This window comes from Mus pahari, chromosome 1 (genome assembly GCF_900095145.1).
Source record: "Mus pahari chromosome 1, PAHARI_EIJ_v1.1, whole genome shotgun sequence".
Taxonomy (NCBI): domain Eukaryota; kingdom Metazoa; phylum Chordata; class Mammalia; order Rodentia; family Muridae; genus Mus; species Mus pahari.
Genome location: NC_034590.1, coordinates 149,647,199 through 149,663,060, shown reverse-complemented (window position 1 = coordinate 149,663,060; position 15,862 = coordinate 149,647,199). Strand labels below are relative to the sequence as shown.

Genomic DNA, 15,862 nt, shown 5'->3' with positions numbered 1-15,862 from the left:
CACTTGGAATCACCCAAGGAGCCTAAAAATACTGACAACTCCTTCCCACTCTCAAGGATTCTGGTTAAATGCTACACTTGGATTGTGGCCCAAGCTATTTTAAAGCTGCCGGGGTGGATGCATGCAGTCAGGGTGCACAGGGAGAAACTTCTGGGTCAGTTGAGATAACCCCGGTACTAACGATCACCAAGAGTGCTCTGATCCTTGTAGTGGTTGCTACGAGGCATAGAAGGGCTATGGGTTTCCCTGTCCCCAAAAGTACGCATAATGAGAGTCTGCAATAATATGAGGGACAAACATCACATTCTCAGTGTCGTGTCGTGGTAGCATCTGTGGGGACCAGTGTGCCGTCTGGATGGCCTGGTTTCCCTGAGCAGAGACCAGAGGTCTCAGCATACCCACTTGCCAGGAGATATCCCAGAGGTCATGCATGGTTTGCCTCTGCTTAAGTCCCATAAGACCCCTGAAGTCTCTGCTATTTCCTCTCTTCCTGAGGAAGGAAGAAAACCAGGCATTTTCCCACTAGTTTCGGTGGACGTTCATCAGGGATACGTCTTGACCTCTCTAAGTCCCCTCAAGGGATAAGCGTTTTTTAATATGTCATGAACAAGCTGTGGGAGGGAGGAGTGGGGAGTGTTTTTATTTTATTTTTTTAGAAACCAAGGGAGTGTATATTTCCTTACCAGGAGGAAGATTTAGAAAGACTGCATAGATCAACTATCAACTCCAGGCAGGCACTGGCTCGTTTTAAAATGGTAATTGTTGCCCTCAAAATACTCTATACTTCTTAGTCCCTGTCAGAGCATCTCATGTGGCCTTTAGAACAGTGTTGTGAAGGTGGTAGGTCCATATTGCTATCTGTTTGACAGCAGGAAAGCAAGGTCCAAGGAACAACTCATGGCTTTGATAAAAATCATGAGGCCCAAGACCCCTTGGTCCAACTCCCTTTCCTCATACTGGGTGATGTAATAACCCCCTCCCCCCAGTAGTCTGATAAATAGCCACCACACAGCTCAACTCACATAGACATACAAGACATGATTAAGTGATTGATGTAAGTAGTTTCAAAGTTGCATCAAGATGCTGTATCTATCTGTATTTTTAAAAGTACAACATTTAAACATTTTGAGTGCAGTTTGTATATTATATAAATGTCTCATAGAAGTTCAGGAAAATATAGAAAAACTTGCAAAGTGGAGAACACTGTTATCATACTATCCAGAGACACATACTGATGTGCATACACATAACATGTATCACATATATGTTACCTGTATGTGTATGTCACATTGACAGAGCTATGTATTGTTATGTGTCTTTCTCTCTCTCTCTTTTTCCGTTTGAGGATTTGGAGATCTGTTGAGGCATCTCACTTTGCAGTTCACACTGGCCTAGAATTTACTTTGTACCCAGACTGGCTTTGAACTTGTGATCCTAGCTAGCATTGCAGCCTCCCAAGAGCTAGGATTGCGGGTGTGCTAAGCACCCAACTTGATGTGGGTACTTTGCATTTCTTCATTTAATCATGAACATTCTTTCATGATGATGTTTTAATAATATAGTTTAGCAAGTGACTGTGTTTCATATTGTGGCATACTATAATGTAGCCATCTAGTAAGAACTCTGTTTTTTGTTTTGTTTTGTTTGTTTTGTTTTGTTTTGTTTTGTTTTACTACCTACAACAACCACCTTTGGATACAAACACTTTTCCTGCCTCCATTTCCTAGGACGGACTTACATATTTCTATTGCTGGATGTTTTTAAGTGCCTAGCTTTTATGCAAGCTTTGCGGATCACATGTCTGACTCAGAGTGTGGAAAGACCTACTTCCTTACCTCTTCACTAACACTGAATCTATCACTTTATCTCCTATGAAGTCATGACTCCCTCACCTCTTCACTAACACTGAATCTATCACTTTATCTCCTATGAAGTCATGACTTCTTTGATTCACTTGGGACTTAGCCCCATGATGTAAAGTAGGTCACTTCCTTGGTTCTTCCCTAGACATTATTCTGCTTTTGGTTAATAATGAAAGGACTTCTAACTTGTGAGTGCTGTTCTTTCCAAATGGCTACCATTTTATACCAGGTTTCCCCCCTTCCAATAGTGAAAATTTGGACTTTCTTGTCCAAATAAAACTGCTACTTAATGCATTGTTTTATTTTTTCATTATCCCTTTCTTCCAATTTCCTTCTGCTATTTATTGAGTTTAATACTCATATTTTTATTCTTTCTGTATAAACATAAAACAATATAAAGGTATGGCTTCTCCACTGTGTAAAATATCAATCAAATTTTGATTCGTAATAAGCTTTAAGTTACATATTTTATTTAAGCGTTCTTTAGAATAACACTTCTTTCTCTTTCCTTTCTTCCTTCCTTTCTTTCTTCCTTTCTTTGTCTCTCTTAAGACAAAGTCTTACTATATAACCCTGGATAGCCTAGAACTCACAAAGGTCCATGTGCCCCTGCCTCCTTAATATTGTGATTATAATTACACATAATTATAATATAATGTGTGGCATATGGCACCACATCCAATATAGAATATTTTTGAAACTACATTTTTTAAAATAATTTTTCATAAATAACTGACAATATACACCTTGGCCAGAGGATATGACTTGACATATTATATACTGACCCAACCCATGTTGTAATTCTTTCTTCTACTTGCCTTTGTATGGCTGCCTATAGGTGCAAGGCACAGCTCTTCATCAACAAAACACTTAGTGCCATGGCCATAAGATTATTGGACGTGTGTGTGTGTGTGTGTGTGTGTGTGTGTGTGTGTAGGTGGGGAGGGGTGGTCTTGGTTGGATGAAAGCTACAATCAGCTTTCAAAAGGAAAACTGTAGGCAACATGGTTACCAGGGAACTTGGGTTAAAATAGAACCTGGGCTCGCTCGGCATCAGAGAAGTGAATGAGGGGGTAGAGGGCCTAAGAAGAAAGGTCTGGCTATATGAATTCAAGGCTAAGACTGTCCGAGGTGAACAAGCCAGAGACAAAGTCCATTTAGAGAGATGACAGGTCAGGCACATGAGCCCAGAAATGGTTTCTTCCTCCAAAGGCCAAGAAAGGAACACCCCAGAAGGATCACAAAGCTTAGGTCTTGATTGCTTCTTAGCCATAAATCCTCTGTGTGCACTAATGCATGATACTTCTATCTTATTAAAGGAAGGGGCCACTTTTATCTCCAAAGACACGAGTCTAGGCTTATGGCATTGTAGGGATGCAAGCTGGGATGGAAGTCTGCCTGCAGATGGCAAAATATGGGGACCTGCAATGTCTGCTGAGAAAATCTTACTGTCCCCCAGTCACCCTGCTCACTTGGCCCTATGTCAAGACCCCTGGCACTAATAACATTCACTCAGGCCCTCTGTACCACCTGGACATCTTTACTGCTGTCAGGATTGTCATTGGCCCATGAAAGGCCCGCCTCCATTCTTTCACCTTGAGCAGAGCAGGTTCTCCTGGCAACAGAGGGAGGATAGTTGAGGAAAAGGGACCAGCAGTGGCATCTGGCTGTCACCTGGAGACTGCATCAATGAGATATGGAATACGGAATCTGGCTTCAAAGCTCATCCCTGCCACTTAGGATTGTATGTTAATGTATTAAGTATGTGAAGATGTTCATGCTCTGTTCAAACAGGAATTAGAATAACAAAAAGGACTCCCTGGATGAGCCTCCAGAATCCTATAAGAACATAGACAAGTCTCCAGTTTTCCTGTCAGGAATTATCTACACAAAAGAGAACACTAGCAGTATGAGAGCCAGTCCGGGGACGTCATTTATGCCAGATAAGACTGATGAGTCTGGTCCAGGCTATTCAACATCCAACAGCAGTGTGTGAAAATGCACAGCACATATCCAGGTCCCTATGGGTCTGGGTGTATGTGTACTATATCTACATTAAGGAGAATAAACTGGACATATTACAGCTGTTGCAAGATATGGCAGCATAGTTGGAGGGACTTGTCAACATGTTTAGAACCCTGCTTAACCATTTCAGACCCTCCGGCTGTTAGTAACGTTCATTGTCCAAGAGAAGCAGGCTGGCTGAAGAATAATGAACAATAAGCTGGTGATTCACATCTGCCAAGTGCGCATGTTCTGAGTGCATGTGCCATGTGAATAATTTACATTTGAATATTTTTAAATATGCTCTCAAGACAGAGAAGCACTAAAATAGGAAGCATTGCTGAAGAGCGAATTATTTGACGGTTATTTTTGACTCTCATCCTTGAGAATTATTTTCAATCTAATTCAGCTAATCCTTAAGGAGTCTGCCACCCTTTCAGTAAGGATTGGGTACAAAGAACCTTAATTTGGTTCTTCATAACCGAGGGGGAGGTGCTCTGGGGATGTGAAATCTAATTCTGCTTTTAACAGATGAAGAAACTGAGGCTGGCAGAGGTTGAACAATGTGACTAAAATGTCCTTTTCTTCTTTCTTTTCTTCTTTTTTCTTTCTTTTTCTCTCCTTCCTTCCTTCCTTCCTTCCTTCCTTCCTTCCTTCCTTCCTTCCTTCCTTCCTTCCTTCCTTCTTTCCTTCCTTCCCTTTTTATTTGCCACAGGTGGGCCAGAATTAGAATAGAGATTTCATATCTATAAGCATTCCCTGGGCATGGGCCTGCCCCTTTATTAATAATACAGTGTCATCTCAGGATTATCAAAATGCTTTCTTTCTAGAAACTGACACAGCTAGCCGACAGCTCCCACTCTATGTTCATCTGAAGTCACCTGGTATCTCTCTGGAACACCAAGGAGTGATTTAAACTGTATCTTAAGCCTGGTCTGTACCCTGCCTCATCTTCCGTGGCTTGACATCCCCTTTTGTCCTTAAAGGCTGCAATGTGAGTCTTACAGTCTCCACATAACACAGGAAGAAAACTGAGGCGAGAGGGGGTAAGACCATTTGAAACTTGTACGTGGTATAGCTGGCATTCTGGGGTCCAGCATGATTGTCCCACAGGGACTGGTTAATGCTTATGATCACAGTCAGCTTCCTCCCCTTGGTCCTGCCAGCTCTGCCCAGTAGCCACAAACCACAACAGCTGACCAGCATTTCCCGGGCAGCATTCCCTTATGTTCAGATCCAAGACCTTTCAGGGACTGAGAGAGGTGCATGCAAGAAGAAAAGGCAGCTAAGTTTAAGAGGAATGGGTTGAACAAATTAATCGGGCATTTTAGCTCTGCATGTCCTTTCTTCCCATAAATTTCGAAGGGGTATTAAACATGCAGGTTTCTCAATCTAATTGGTTGCAGGACCAGTCAATCACTGAGATCTACACATACTGAGTGTCTCATGGAAAGGTTCCAGGGCAGTGCGGGTTCAGCCACCAAGTGAACAACAATGAGAAAACTCACTTCACTTAAAAAACTGAGAGTTCGTTCAAGCTCTGGAGCCCTTCGCCTGATGACCGAGCTTCAAGTCGTTATCTACTTCCTGGGAGAGAAGCATCTACATGGAGGTCCCTAAGGAAAAGACAGACTTATACCAAGCTGCTTGACCAGATGAGTAGCCTGGTGGAGAGGCATGACTCTTCATAAAACCACCCTGAGTCATTCCTTTACGGAGCAGATGGCTTCATTTCTCCTTTAGAATAGTAGAGATGACCCGTCCACCATGCCTTGTCATCAAGTCTCTTTAGAACAGTGGTTCTCGACCTGTGGGTCACGACCCCATGGAGAGGTCGAATGACCCTTTTACAGGGTCACCTAAGACCACCAGAAAACACATGTTTGCATCATGATTTATAACGGCAGCAAAATTTCAGCCATGAGGTAGCAATGAGAGTAATTTTAACTGCTGGGAAGGGGGGGGGTCACCACACTATGAGGAACTGTATTAAAGGGCTGCAGCTTTAGGAAGGTTGGGGCCCACTGCTTTAGAACAAAGTGAGGGGTAATTAAAGTAAGTTCATAACTGAGTTTTGTGTGTGGGCGTTTCCAAACGATGTTCCATAGAAGCCATACTCTAGGGGAGGTTGGGAAGAAGGGAGCCACTTTAATTTCAGAGTCTTTTCTATGCCAAGGTGCGTGCGAGCAGCCATGCAGGGATGGAGCACCCAACTCTATCCTTGCAGGGTGACCGTTCCCCTGGACACAGGTTTGGAGAACCCCGCGCTATGACGCGACTCTGAAGAAAAGAAGGTTATTGTACTATCTTGCTCTATTTCTTTTCCTGTCAGCTTGTCTGTCTCTCGGTTCAAGCAAGGAGGCTGGGGCTTACACATACCAATGAGGGCGGAAACCCAGGGAAACTAGGAAGCCCTTGCCAGCGATGTTTTCACTTTTTTTTTTCAGAGAGCCTTTGAAACTCCCTTTCAGTCATTGTCCCCAGGATTCAGGGCACATTTCCCCTGAATAACCTTGTTAATGGCAGAGGTTGACCCCGTGAGACAGAATTTGATTTGAGGAACAAAACTACGCAAAGTCAAACTCACCAAGATTATTCATGTCAGAAGGAAGTAAACAGGAGTGGTTAACAGTAGGGGCGAAGGTTTCAACGCCACTCCTGCTGTTTAATGCCAATTTAACAGTCACTGTGGGCCTACCTGGCCCTCTGAGGACTCAGCACTTCCTCTGTACTTAGTTCTTAGTACTTCTTCTCTGTACTTACTTTAGTACTTCCTCTGGGGAAAGTTGTGTGTGCCTCAGAAGGTTACGATAATGATATAAATATCGAAATATAGTGCGTCACCAGGCACTATTAAAGTAACCAATGTCTCTAGCCAAAGCTTGGCTGGTTTTCTTGTGTGTCCTGTGAACCTTCAGTAAGGGTTCTCAAAGGAGAGTAGAGATAGTTAGCTGCAGAAGCATAGGATGAATCCACGGCTCTTCTTGAGGAAATCTCTAAGATTCCTTAAATGGTTTTAAAGTGTGTGTGTGTGTGTGTGTGTGTGTGTGTGTGTGTGTGTGTGTGGTGTGGTATATGCATATAGAGGCCAGAGGCTGATACGGGGTGTCTTCCTCTATTGCTCCCTCCCCTTTATTTTTTTGAGACAGGGTCTCTCACTGAATCTGGGGCTCACAGATTAGCTGGTCAGCAAGTTCCAAAGATCCTCTTGTCCTTTCCTTCCTAGCATAGGTATGAGCCACCATGCCTGGAAATTTTATTGGGTGCTGGTCCTTGAACTAAGGGCCTCCTGCTTAAGTGACAAGTAGTTTATAGGGTGAGCCACCTCCCCAGCCCCAGCTTATTGCTTTTTAATTGCACTTTACATAAGCAAACACCCACCATCTTGCTATGTAAGTGGATCCAACATTTCCTTTTGGATCATAGACCTATGAGATTGTTACTAAATACTGTCTCCTTTTAGCCACCTTACAGAAGGCCTAGTTAGGCACCATTGCACTCTGTAGATTAGAAACTGTACTACTTGTTTTGGTTTATTGTTGATAGAGATGGGGCCCAAACCCAGGGTGTCATAAAAGAATTCATTCTTATTAATAACTATAGAGCCAATTCTATATTGTGGGTTCTTTTGATTACCAATTTAGTTTGCTGGTTTATGAGAATTGATATAGTAATTTTTATCTGCTTCTTTAACAAAGTGATTTTATATCTTATAGTAAAGTTGTCATAGATTAGAATGGAATAGATTTTTTTAAAATATATTTTTGTAATTTTATTTTTACTAGCTGTATTTATTTTATGTGTATGAGTATGTGGGTTCCCCATGTGTGTGCATTTCCCACAGAGGCCAGGAGAAGGTATCGGATCCCCTGGAACTGGAGGTACAGACAGAGGTGAGCAACCATGTGGGAGCTGGGACCTGAACCTAGGCCCTCTGCAAGAACAAGTCCCCTTAACCACTGAGCCATCTCTCCAACTCCACAGAATATAGTAGAATTTTCAGATTGGAGGAAGCCTTAAGAATTAGTGTGAAGGTCCTCAAATGCCAGCTCAATGCTTTGTCTTTATCCTGTTTAAAATAAATTCCCAGAGTTCTGCTTCCCCAAAGAGTTAGGAGGGTAATGACTGCATGCTCATCTACCAGCAATAATCATCAGGAGACCAAGATGTCACTCTTAGGTAAGTCATATCTTCTCAGGGTGCCCATCACTTTCACTTCCTGTTGTCTCATGCCCAACTGTCTTCTTTGTTTATCTCACCACCTCAACTAGTACTTGAGTTTCAAAACCAGAACCTATTCTTCCTTTGGTGTTTTATGCTTATAGGATCTGAGGCCCAGCACCATTTTGCTCTCTGCCCAATGTTACACAGTCCATTTATGGTCATACTGGATTTTAGACTCTTAAATTCTAGTTGTATACTACCATAGGACCGCTTGTCTGAAGATTGGCCCAGGTTAATTATTTTAAGTAAAATATGACATGTTTTATAAACTGTGGTTGTGGTTACTTATTCATGAGGAAGAAGTGAGAGGGTTAAACATTTTTTTAAGGATAAATAATGCATATTGCCTATTTAAAAAATACCTGAAAGCAAGATTTCTCAGCAGGTCCCAATACAGACCTGTGTGTAGGGCCACAGAACCTTAAAGCTGGGGTTGTAGACAAGCTCAGATTATACAAGCAGACACTAGTGTAATGCTATGACAGGTTCAATAATAAAAACAACAACCATTGTCATAAATCCAGCGTTCATGCATTTAAAGGAACAGTGTCATCCGTGAATTTCCACCTGCTACCCAATGCACTAGGGTCTATTGAGTATTTCCCACTTCATATGCATAAATGCCAAAGCTTGGCTCAGTTTACCCCAAATCACAAAACTAATAAGCAACAGAGAGGAAATGGGTACTCCAGAGAATCTGAACACAAAGCTATTAACACTTGCTGGCCACACTGCCTGCTCTCCAGGAGGCAGAGGTGACTTTCCAGCTCATACAGAAAAGCCCCTGCAACCATTCTGCTGCTGCCCATGTTACCCACAACCTCACCACCAACAGGCATCGCCGTCACCACCCATCAGCCGAACACCAATCCTTCTGATCACAGGTTGTTAGACTCACCTGATGCAGCACAATGCATCTAGGAACAATTGAAATACAATGCACCTGTCATCAATCACCACCTGCCTGGAGCTGCCCTACTGGGGTGAAGTGACAGCAGGCCAGTCACTTTTGTGTCCCCCATGAAGCTAGTGATTGTACCTGCTACACAGTAGGATCTTCAAACTCATTTACTGCACCGAAAATATCTTGCTTTCTTTTTTTTTTTTTTTTTCACTGCTTGCAACTACACAATAAGTACTTATCTGTTTTTGTTTTTGTTTTTTTTTCTCCCTTGGTCCCTAACAAACACTGGTTTTAATTATGCAGATGCTAATAAGCACGGAAATGATTCGTTCCTGATTTTCTCATCTTAATGCTTCTCTACCGGTTCTGTTTGGGTGTCCACAGTCTGTTTATCCTTCACAGAAGAGTCAAAGTAAGAACCCAGGAAGCCTAATGTGAAACAAGGGTGGGAAAGGGGGGTGGCTAAAGATAAAGTGGGTGTTCTGTGTCCCTTTTAAGTGCCAGCAGTCTTTTTCAGAGAATTTTGAATATCTCTTTTCATTTGTGGTATGGGTGTGTGGGTGGGTGGGGGTGGGGGGTGGATAGGTTACTTTCTGGTGACTTATCACTTTCTAGTACTCTACCCCACTAATTTGTGTGTAATTGGGGTGAAAGGCTGAAAATTTGCCCAAGGTACTATAGCAAAATGCTTTACTAGGAGTCTGTGGCTATGGTGATCAGCACCAACAAATATATAAGCAAAGTTTGGCTCTTTACAGTCCCAAGGCTCTCCCCTAGGCCGTAGCTCACTTCTGACCCTGGATATCAGACATGGACCAGATAAAAGCACAAGTAAGTAACAAACGTCAGGCAGTCTTAGCAGCATCTAGAATATGAGATGCCAGGCTAAGACAGGCATCCCCTTCTCACACGGATATCCCTGGTGTACATGGATGCACCTGGTCCATGGTGGGAGTGGCTAGGGTCAGGGTTGTGGTTGACAGGCCAGGATAAACAGGAAAGAGCCAAGTGCTATTAGCACCAGCTCTGGTCCTATGACTTTCTCTCCCTTCCGAGGAACCATTAAGAGCTTCCAAGCACTTGGGTGGCACCGTGACAGTTACTGTTTCAAAGAAGGTAGCACTAATGCAGAGGGTTCTGACTGAAAGTCGGAGGGTGGGGCGAGGAGGGATTGGGTGACCGGAGGTGTGCTGCAGAAGCCTTAAAGTCCTTCAGGCAGGGACAGGTCTGGGTGAAGAGGAAAAGTCAGATTCTCACGTTCAACGTGAGTCATGGGAGGAGAGGCAAGACACCATCAGGTTTCTGGTCTGAATAAGTGGAAGAATAAAACACACTTTCAGAGAAAGCACACTCCACATCCAAAAGGTAATTGACACAGATATAAGAATCTGTGTGATTGCGTTGGCGGTGTAGTTTCGTTGGCAGAATGCTTTCAAAGTATGCATGAAGCCCTAGGTTCGATACCCAGAAGCACATAACAGGGTTTGGTGGCTAGGTGTGTGGGTGCACGCCTTTAATCCCAGCACTTGGAATGTGAAGACGGGAGTATTAGAAGTTCAAGACTGTCCTTGCTAGATTGAAGAGTCTGGAATATGTAAGACACTGTCTAAATAAATAAATAAATAAATAGAAAAATTTCAGACCTATAGATTTTAGGGGAAAAGGGAAATTTGGGGGGAGGGGCGGGGAGCTTCACAGAGCATCAGCTGGACATAAACCAAGAATATTCATCAACACATAACCAGTTAAGAAAGTACCCTCACACCCTTGAAGCTGACTGGTCTAGCTTGAGTAGTTGTTCAACATTGTCACATTCCATTCTTATTACTTACAGTAGAGAACCCAGTGGTTTCAAAGGACAAGGTCTGCTGCAGGTATTTCTCTGAACAAATAAGCTGGCGAAAGTCCTAATGGAGTACCGGCGGTAAGAATAAGCTTATTTCTTATGCATACTATTTCCTTTTCTATTTATTTTGAGTTTTGATTCCCTGTTGATTACATATTTGTGTCAACTGTGCATTCATTTTGCTAAATGCTATTTTCCCTATATCAAAGGTAAATTTTATGTTTCACTCAAGACCAAATCTCATTGAAAAAAAAAGTGGATATATTTTTTTCTAGCCTTATTGAATTTGTACAGTTTTTTTGCTATGCATTTGAGAGTTATACTAAGAACTACTTCTGAGATTCACTGCCAGTAAATAGGAGTGTCTTAGGAGTCAAAGGGCCTTAATTCATTAAAACGTCATAAACAAGTGGCAATGTGGCCACGTTTTTTTTCTCTTAAATCTGAGTCTCCCATCATGAGCCTGTATCACTGGGGATTCCAGTCTGTAGTTGGGAAGGAACAGGGCCATAACGTGTGAAAACACATTTCTCCAAACTGTGTTCACTGAAAGAGCCACTCTAGCACAGAGAGCAAGCAGGAATACATAACCATGCTCATTCGTTATGTTTCAGATTGGCTCTGTGAAAAACATGAAGAAAGACGACATTTGCTTGGGAACTTGTCCTTTTTTCCCTACACAAAGGGAGTGTTTTGTACAGCTGATCTGATCGATTTTTATTGGCTCGGTTTAGTTTTTCTCTCTTCTCTAGTAGAGCGTGGGTTTTGTTTCTCTTGTTCTCCAGCATAGCCTGCTGCACAGCCAGCCACAGTCCTCAGCATCCTTCATAGCTTAGAGAAGGTCCGAGGAAGCTCCTGGGACCAGGACCATAATATCAGACTGTGACAGTGGGTGACAGGGATGGAACGCCCCATCCCAGACCCCTCTAGGCTGGCTTCAAACTCTAGATCCTCCTGTCTCAGACCTCTCAAGCAACACTGTCATTGCAGGGCCGGCCGCACCACCACACCTAACTGGAACCAGCCATTTCATGTTTTATCCAAACAAAGAAGCTAACTGCCTTCCACAAAGACTCAGTAGAATTGATCCTAAAGTTGTTCTCTTCACAGATACACAGTGAATCCACAGATCCATGGTCTAGAATTCATTGCCAACCCTACGCAATGCTAGTGACACCTTGGTCTTCCTGTTCCAATAGCAGGTTGGTAGCAGGTAGGGTTTCTTTCTGTCTGCAGAACTTTCTGTCTGTAGTCATAGCATGCCAGAGCCACTGATTTTCTTACTTAGTGAAAATGCTTTCATTTGGCTTTTTCCTGAGCATATGAGGAAGCAGAGAACAGGGAGCAGGTTGCATGGGAAACAAAGTCCTTAAAAACATGGTCCTGGAGCCTATGCATAAACTTTGATGGTTTTGCATAAAATCGGGATGGCCAAATCTACTCTGCTGAGGTCAGCTAATATGAGGTAATGAAGGACACACAGGGGAGAACTGCTGGCTCCATTGTTACTTCTGAAATCTGAACTGCTTTTAGAAATAAGGACTGGAATGTTCCATAGGAACTCAGAGCATGGGACAGCGGGGCATGGCACACAGTCAGTGTGGGCTATTTAAAACCAGGCCCTTGGCTTTCCTCTGTGATTCTAAATACGTGAAATCCCACTGCCCTACAGCAGCCGGGGACTATTTCTATGACATTGCCGGGCACCTGTGCTCAGAGTGGCTGAGTCCACCCAACAGAAAAAAGTAGAGTACAGGCTAGGTTTCCAGCGTCTAGCCAATGTCCACCTCGTGTCAGATCGAGAGAGCACTGGGGGACTGAGAGGTCTTGAAAGTTAAGGATTCATTGGACTATCCCAGTTGCCTTAGTACATTTTTTAAAAAGCACATTTTAAACAAGCCATTTATATGGCCAATAAATAGTGTAAGCAAAACTGATCGTTTTCTCAGGATCAGCACAGTCTGTAGAAGGAGCCCAGACTTATAGACGTTGCCCCTTTCTGAATTATAAAACCTGTTTAGACATTTTTTTTCTTTGACATGTTAACACTTTCTGTAATCAAACAGATAAATAAACCCTTAGGAACTCTGCACTCAATTGCAATCAACCAAAGGCCTTAGCCAGGAAAGGACAATAAGGAACCTTGTTACATAATGTCAAAACACCTGATCAAGTTTGTAACTGCAATCAGTCAAGCCAGTTTTAGGATTTCTGACAGACCACAGAATATATTAAGTAACTTTTAGCGTTTTATCTTGATGTAGAAAAATTAAAGCTGCAGCCTTTATAAAACATATAAGACTTTGCCACGTCCAATAAGCCACATCTAGGGCTTGATCTAAAGCTGCTTGTAGTGATTCACACCTTTGATCTCGGCAGTGGGGAGGAAGAGGGAGGAACATCAGAAGCTCTTGGCAAGGTCAGTCAGTGTGAACTATGTGAGACCCTTTCTTTAAAAAAAAAAAAAATGAATACTTAAATTTTTATTTCTCTCTGATCACAACACTTCAAAAATATGTCTTATCATTTCCATTTTGTAGATAAGGAAGCTGAAGGGAGAAGAGGGAGAGCCAGTCTGAACAAGACCACATGGCAACATTCCAGTGATTAGTGAGATGAGATTAGTGGGGTGCGATTCGAACACAGGACTCTCCAACTTCAAATGCACAGTGTCTGCCCATGTATAAACACAATGGCTAAGCATGGATGGCAAGGAAACAAATATAAATCTAGAAATCAAATAAATTAAAAACTTGGATCTTAATCACACAGTTAAGTAAGCTATCTCAAATTCAGTATATTGACAGTTGACTGTGTCTGTTTTGCAAGTGTCTGTCTGCTAACTTATGATTGATACTGGAGCACCGGAGACCCCTCTACTCTCATGTGATACCCATGAAGAACCAGGCTCCAGTTGCCAGACATTATACATCAGAACAAATTATACATATTTCATTATCCCTGTAAAGAGGTCTGATTTCATAGTCCAGTGCTATTTTTGAATAATTTTCAGGCATGGACTGAATATGTGGCTCCCTTGTGGCCATCTCAAAACATAGAACAAGGAGTATTTGCTACATTAATATCATCTTTTCCTCCCTGTGAGGGGACTAGTTATAAATTACAGGAGATTAGAAAGCGGCCTCTTGAGAATTAGTATTTAAGAAATTACCTAGAAAGAACCAAGGGTGTTTTTTTTTTTTTTTTCTCTTTCTCCCCACATGGTAAATCATACAGAGGCACAGTCTGCCCCAGATCTCCATGAGACAACATCTTGAGCGCATATGTGATGCTGGGCTCTGTATTGACAAACCCAAGAACTCCAGCGCAAAATAACTGAAGTTCCCCAAGTTAAAAATGAAAGTAAGATCATCAAAATTAGTATTCTTGTTACATCGTCCCAAAACTTCACAAACAGCCATTAAACTAGACAGTATCCCAAGTTAGTGAATTTACCCGTGCAAGAATCTACCTTTATGGTGGACATGAAGTTACAAATAACCCATCTATCTCCTGCTTTACCCATGTTCTTGCCCCTTTCAGAAGCATCATCACATTCAACAGAAACAGTATTAAGCTCATTTTACTAGAAGGCTTATCCAAACTCATGCCATATTAAAAATAGTCATTATATAAATGTTTCTCACAAGAGCTGCAGCGATGGTGTGAATAAGAAACTCCCTTCTGAGATTTCAGTAAAACCAGATCTCACAAAGGATCTGAAAGAAAACAAAACACACACACAAAACAAACAGACACACACACAAAGAGACACACACAGAGAACAGATCTTATGTTAATCCGATTTACCATAACAGTTGCTATATTTCCCCACTATTTTATAAAGTAAGATTCTGTTCCTTCCTAGATGAAGCAAGAGAGAGAGAGAGACAAGCCTGCTCCAGGTGCCTCGGGATAATGTCCAGGGTGGGGGCTAGCTAAGCATGTTCACTAGCAGCTTATCAAAAAATCACAAATTTTAAATGCAGCAAAATGTTAGTGCTGTCAAATGGTCAGGCATGCAAGAGGAATCTGTCTCGCGAGCTCCATGCCCCTCTCAGAATACATACAAACCCCCAAATCCACCAGCTGGATTTTTTTTTTTAAATTGTAAATTAGATATCAAAATGCTTACGGGCCTTACAGTGAGATAACATCAGGAGGAACGGTGCGTGGAATGGATCTCGCGTTCTCGCATAAAGCGTTATCTTTGCTACAAGTACACACAGCAGGGCATTTTGGCTTCGCTGGTTTCTTCCCCTCAGTCAGCAAAACCACAGAAAAGAGGCATAGGAAATAGGCAATTCTTTTCAGGGGAATGCAGGCGCTTCCCATCCTTCTGCTGCTTTCTGATTCCATGCAGTCGAGAGAATATCCCCACACATGAACAGGGCTTCTGGAATTCAGCTGCTGATTGTCTTGCTCTAAGAACAGGTCACATAGGAGTCCACCCTTCTCTGCTTCTGTATCTGCCTTTTTTTTTTTTTTTTTTTTTTTTTTTTTTTTTTCAAAACAGGGACCTCCAGCTGATTCGTGAGCTGTTCCTCGCTCAGGCAGCGTACTGCTGGGGGAAGAGACCTGCGAGGTGCTGCGAGGTGGGAGCGAGCCAACTGCTGGAGGAAGAGAGCCGACTCACTTCACAGAAAACACTGAACACAGACCAGTCTTCGAAGGCAAGCGAAGTGATGTAACAGAAAATAAACAGCTTTCTGCTGTTCACCGGGAGGCCCTTTAATTGTTACCAAAAATAGGACGGCATTATGTCTTATTAGTGGGTGGGTGGGCGGGCGGTGGAGCAGTCATCTTAGCATAGGATGTGGGCAATCTCGGGAACCTCTGGGAATTTGCTCTTCGTGTAGCCAACAGCCTAGTAAGAAAAACTAGCTTGGGGGACAGTCTTGGCTGGGAAGGGGAAGTTAAATGAAGCTGTCTGCCGTTAAGTCCGTGCCTTCCCTGGCAGAGCCCACCTGGTTGATGCTACCATTGAATGATAAACCCGTGAACACACGGAGACTGTCAATT

At 42.6% G+C, this 15,862-nt stretch overlaps 1 protein-coding gene across 2 annotated transcripts in view; it reads right to left on the bottom strand.

Moving 5' to 3' along the window:
• The window catches only part of Lgi1 (leucine rich glioma inactivated 1), a 43,461-nt gene extending 27,935 nt beyond the window's left edge, over nucleotides 1-15,526 (bottom strand). The window contains exons 1-2 of one of the 2 annotated variants that reach the window (XR_003842389.1): nucleotides 14,976-15,526; nucleotides 14,488-14,559 (exon numbers count right to left, since the gene is read on the bottom strand). Coding sequence is in view for 1 of the 2 variants with exons in the window: in XM_021205724.2 (XP_021061383.1) it covers nucleotides 14,488-14,559; nucleotides 14,985-15,199 (287 nt within the window). In the remaining variant the exon portion in view is untranslated. The remainder of the gene's footprint in view (nucleotides 1-14,487; nucleotides 14,560-14,975) is intronic. The other variant, XM_021205724.2, reaches the window with a different exon arrangement.
• Between the last annotated feature and the right edge of the window lie 336 nt (nucleotides 15,527-15,862).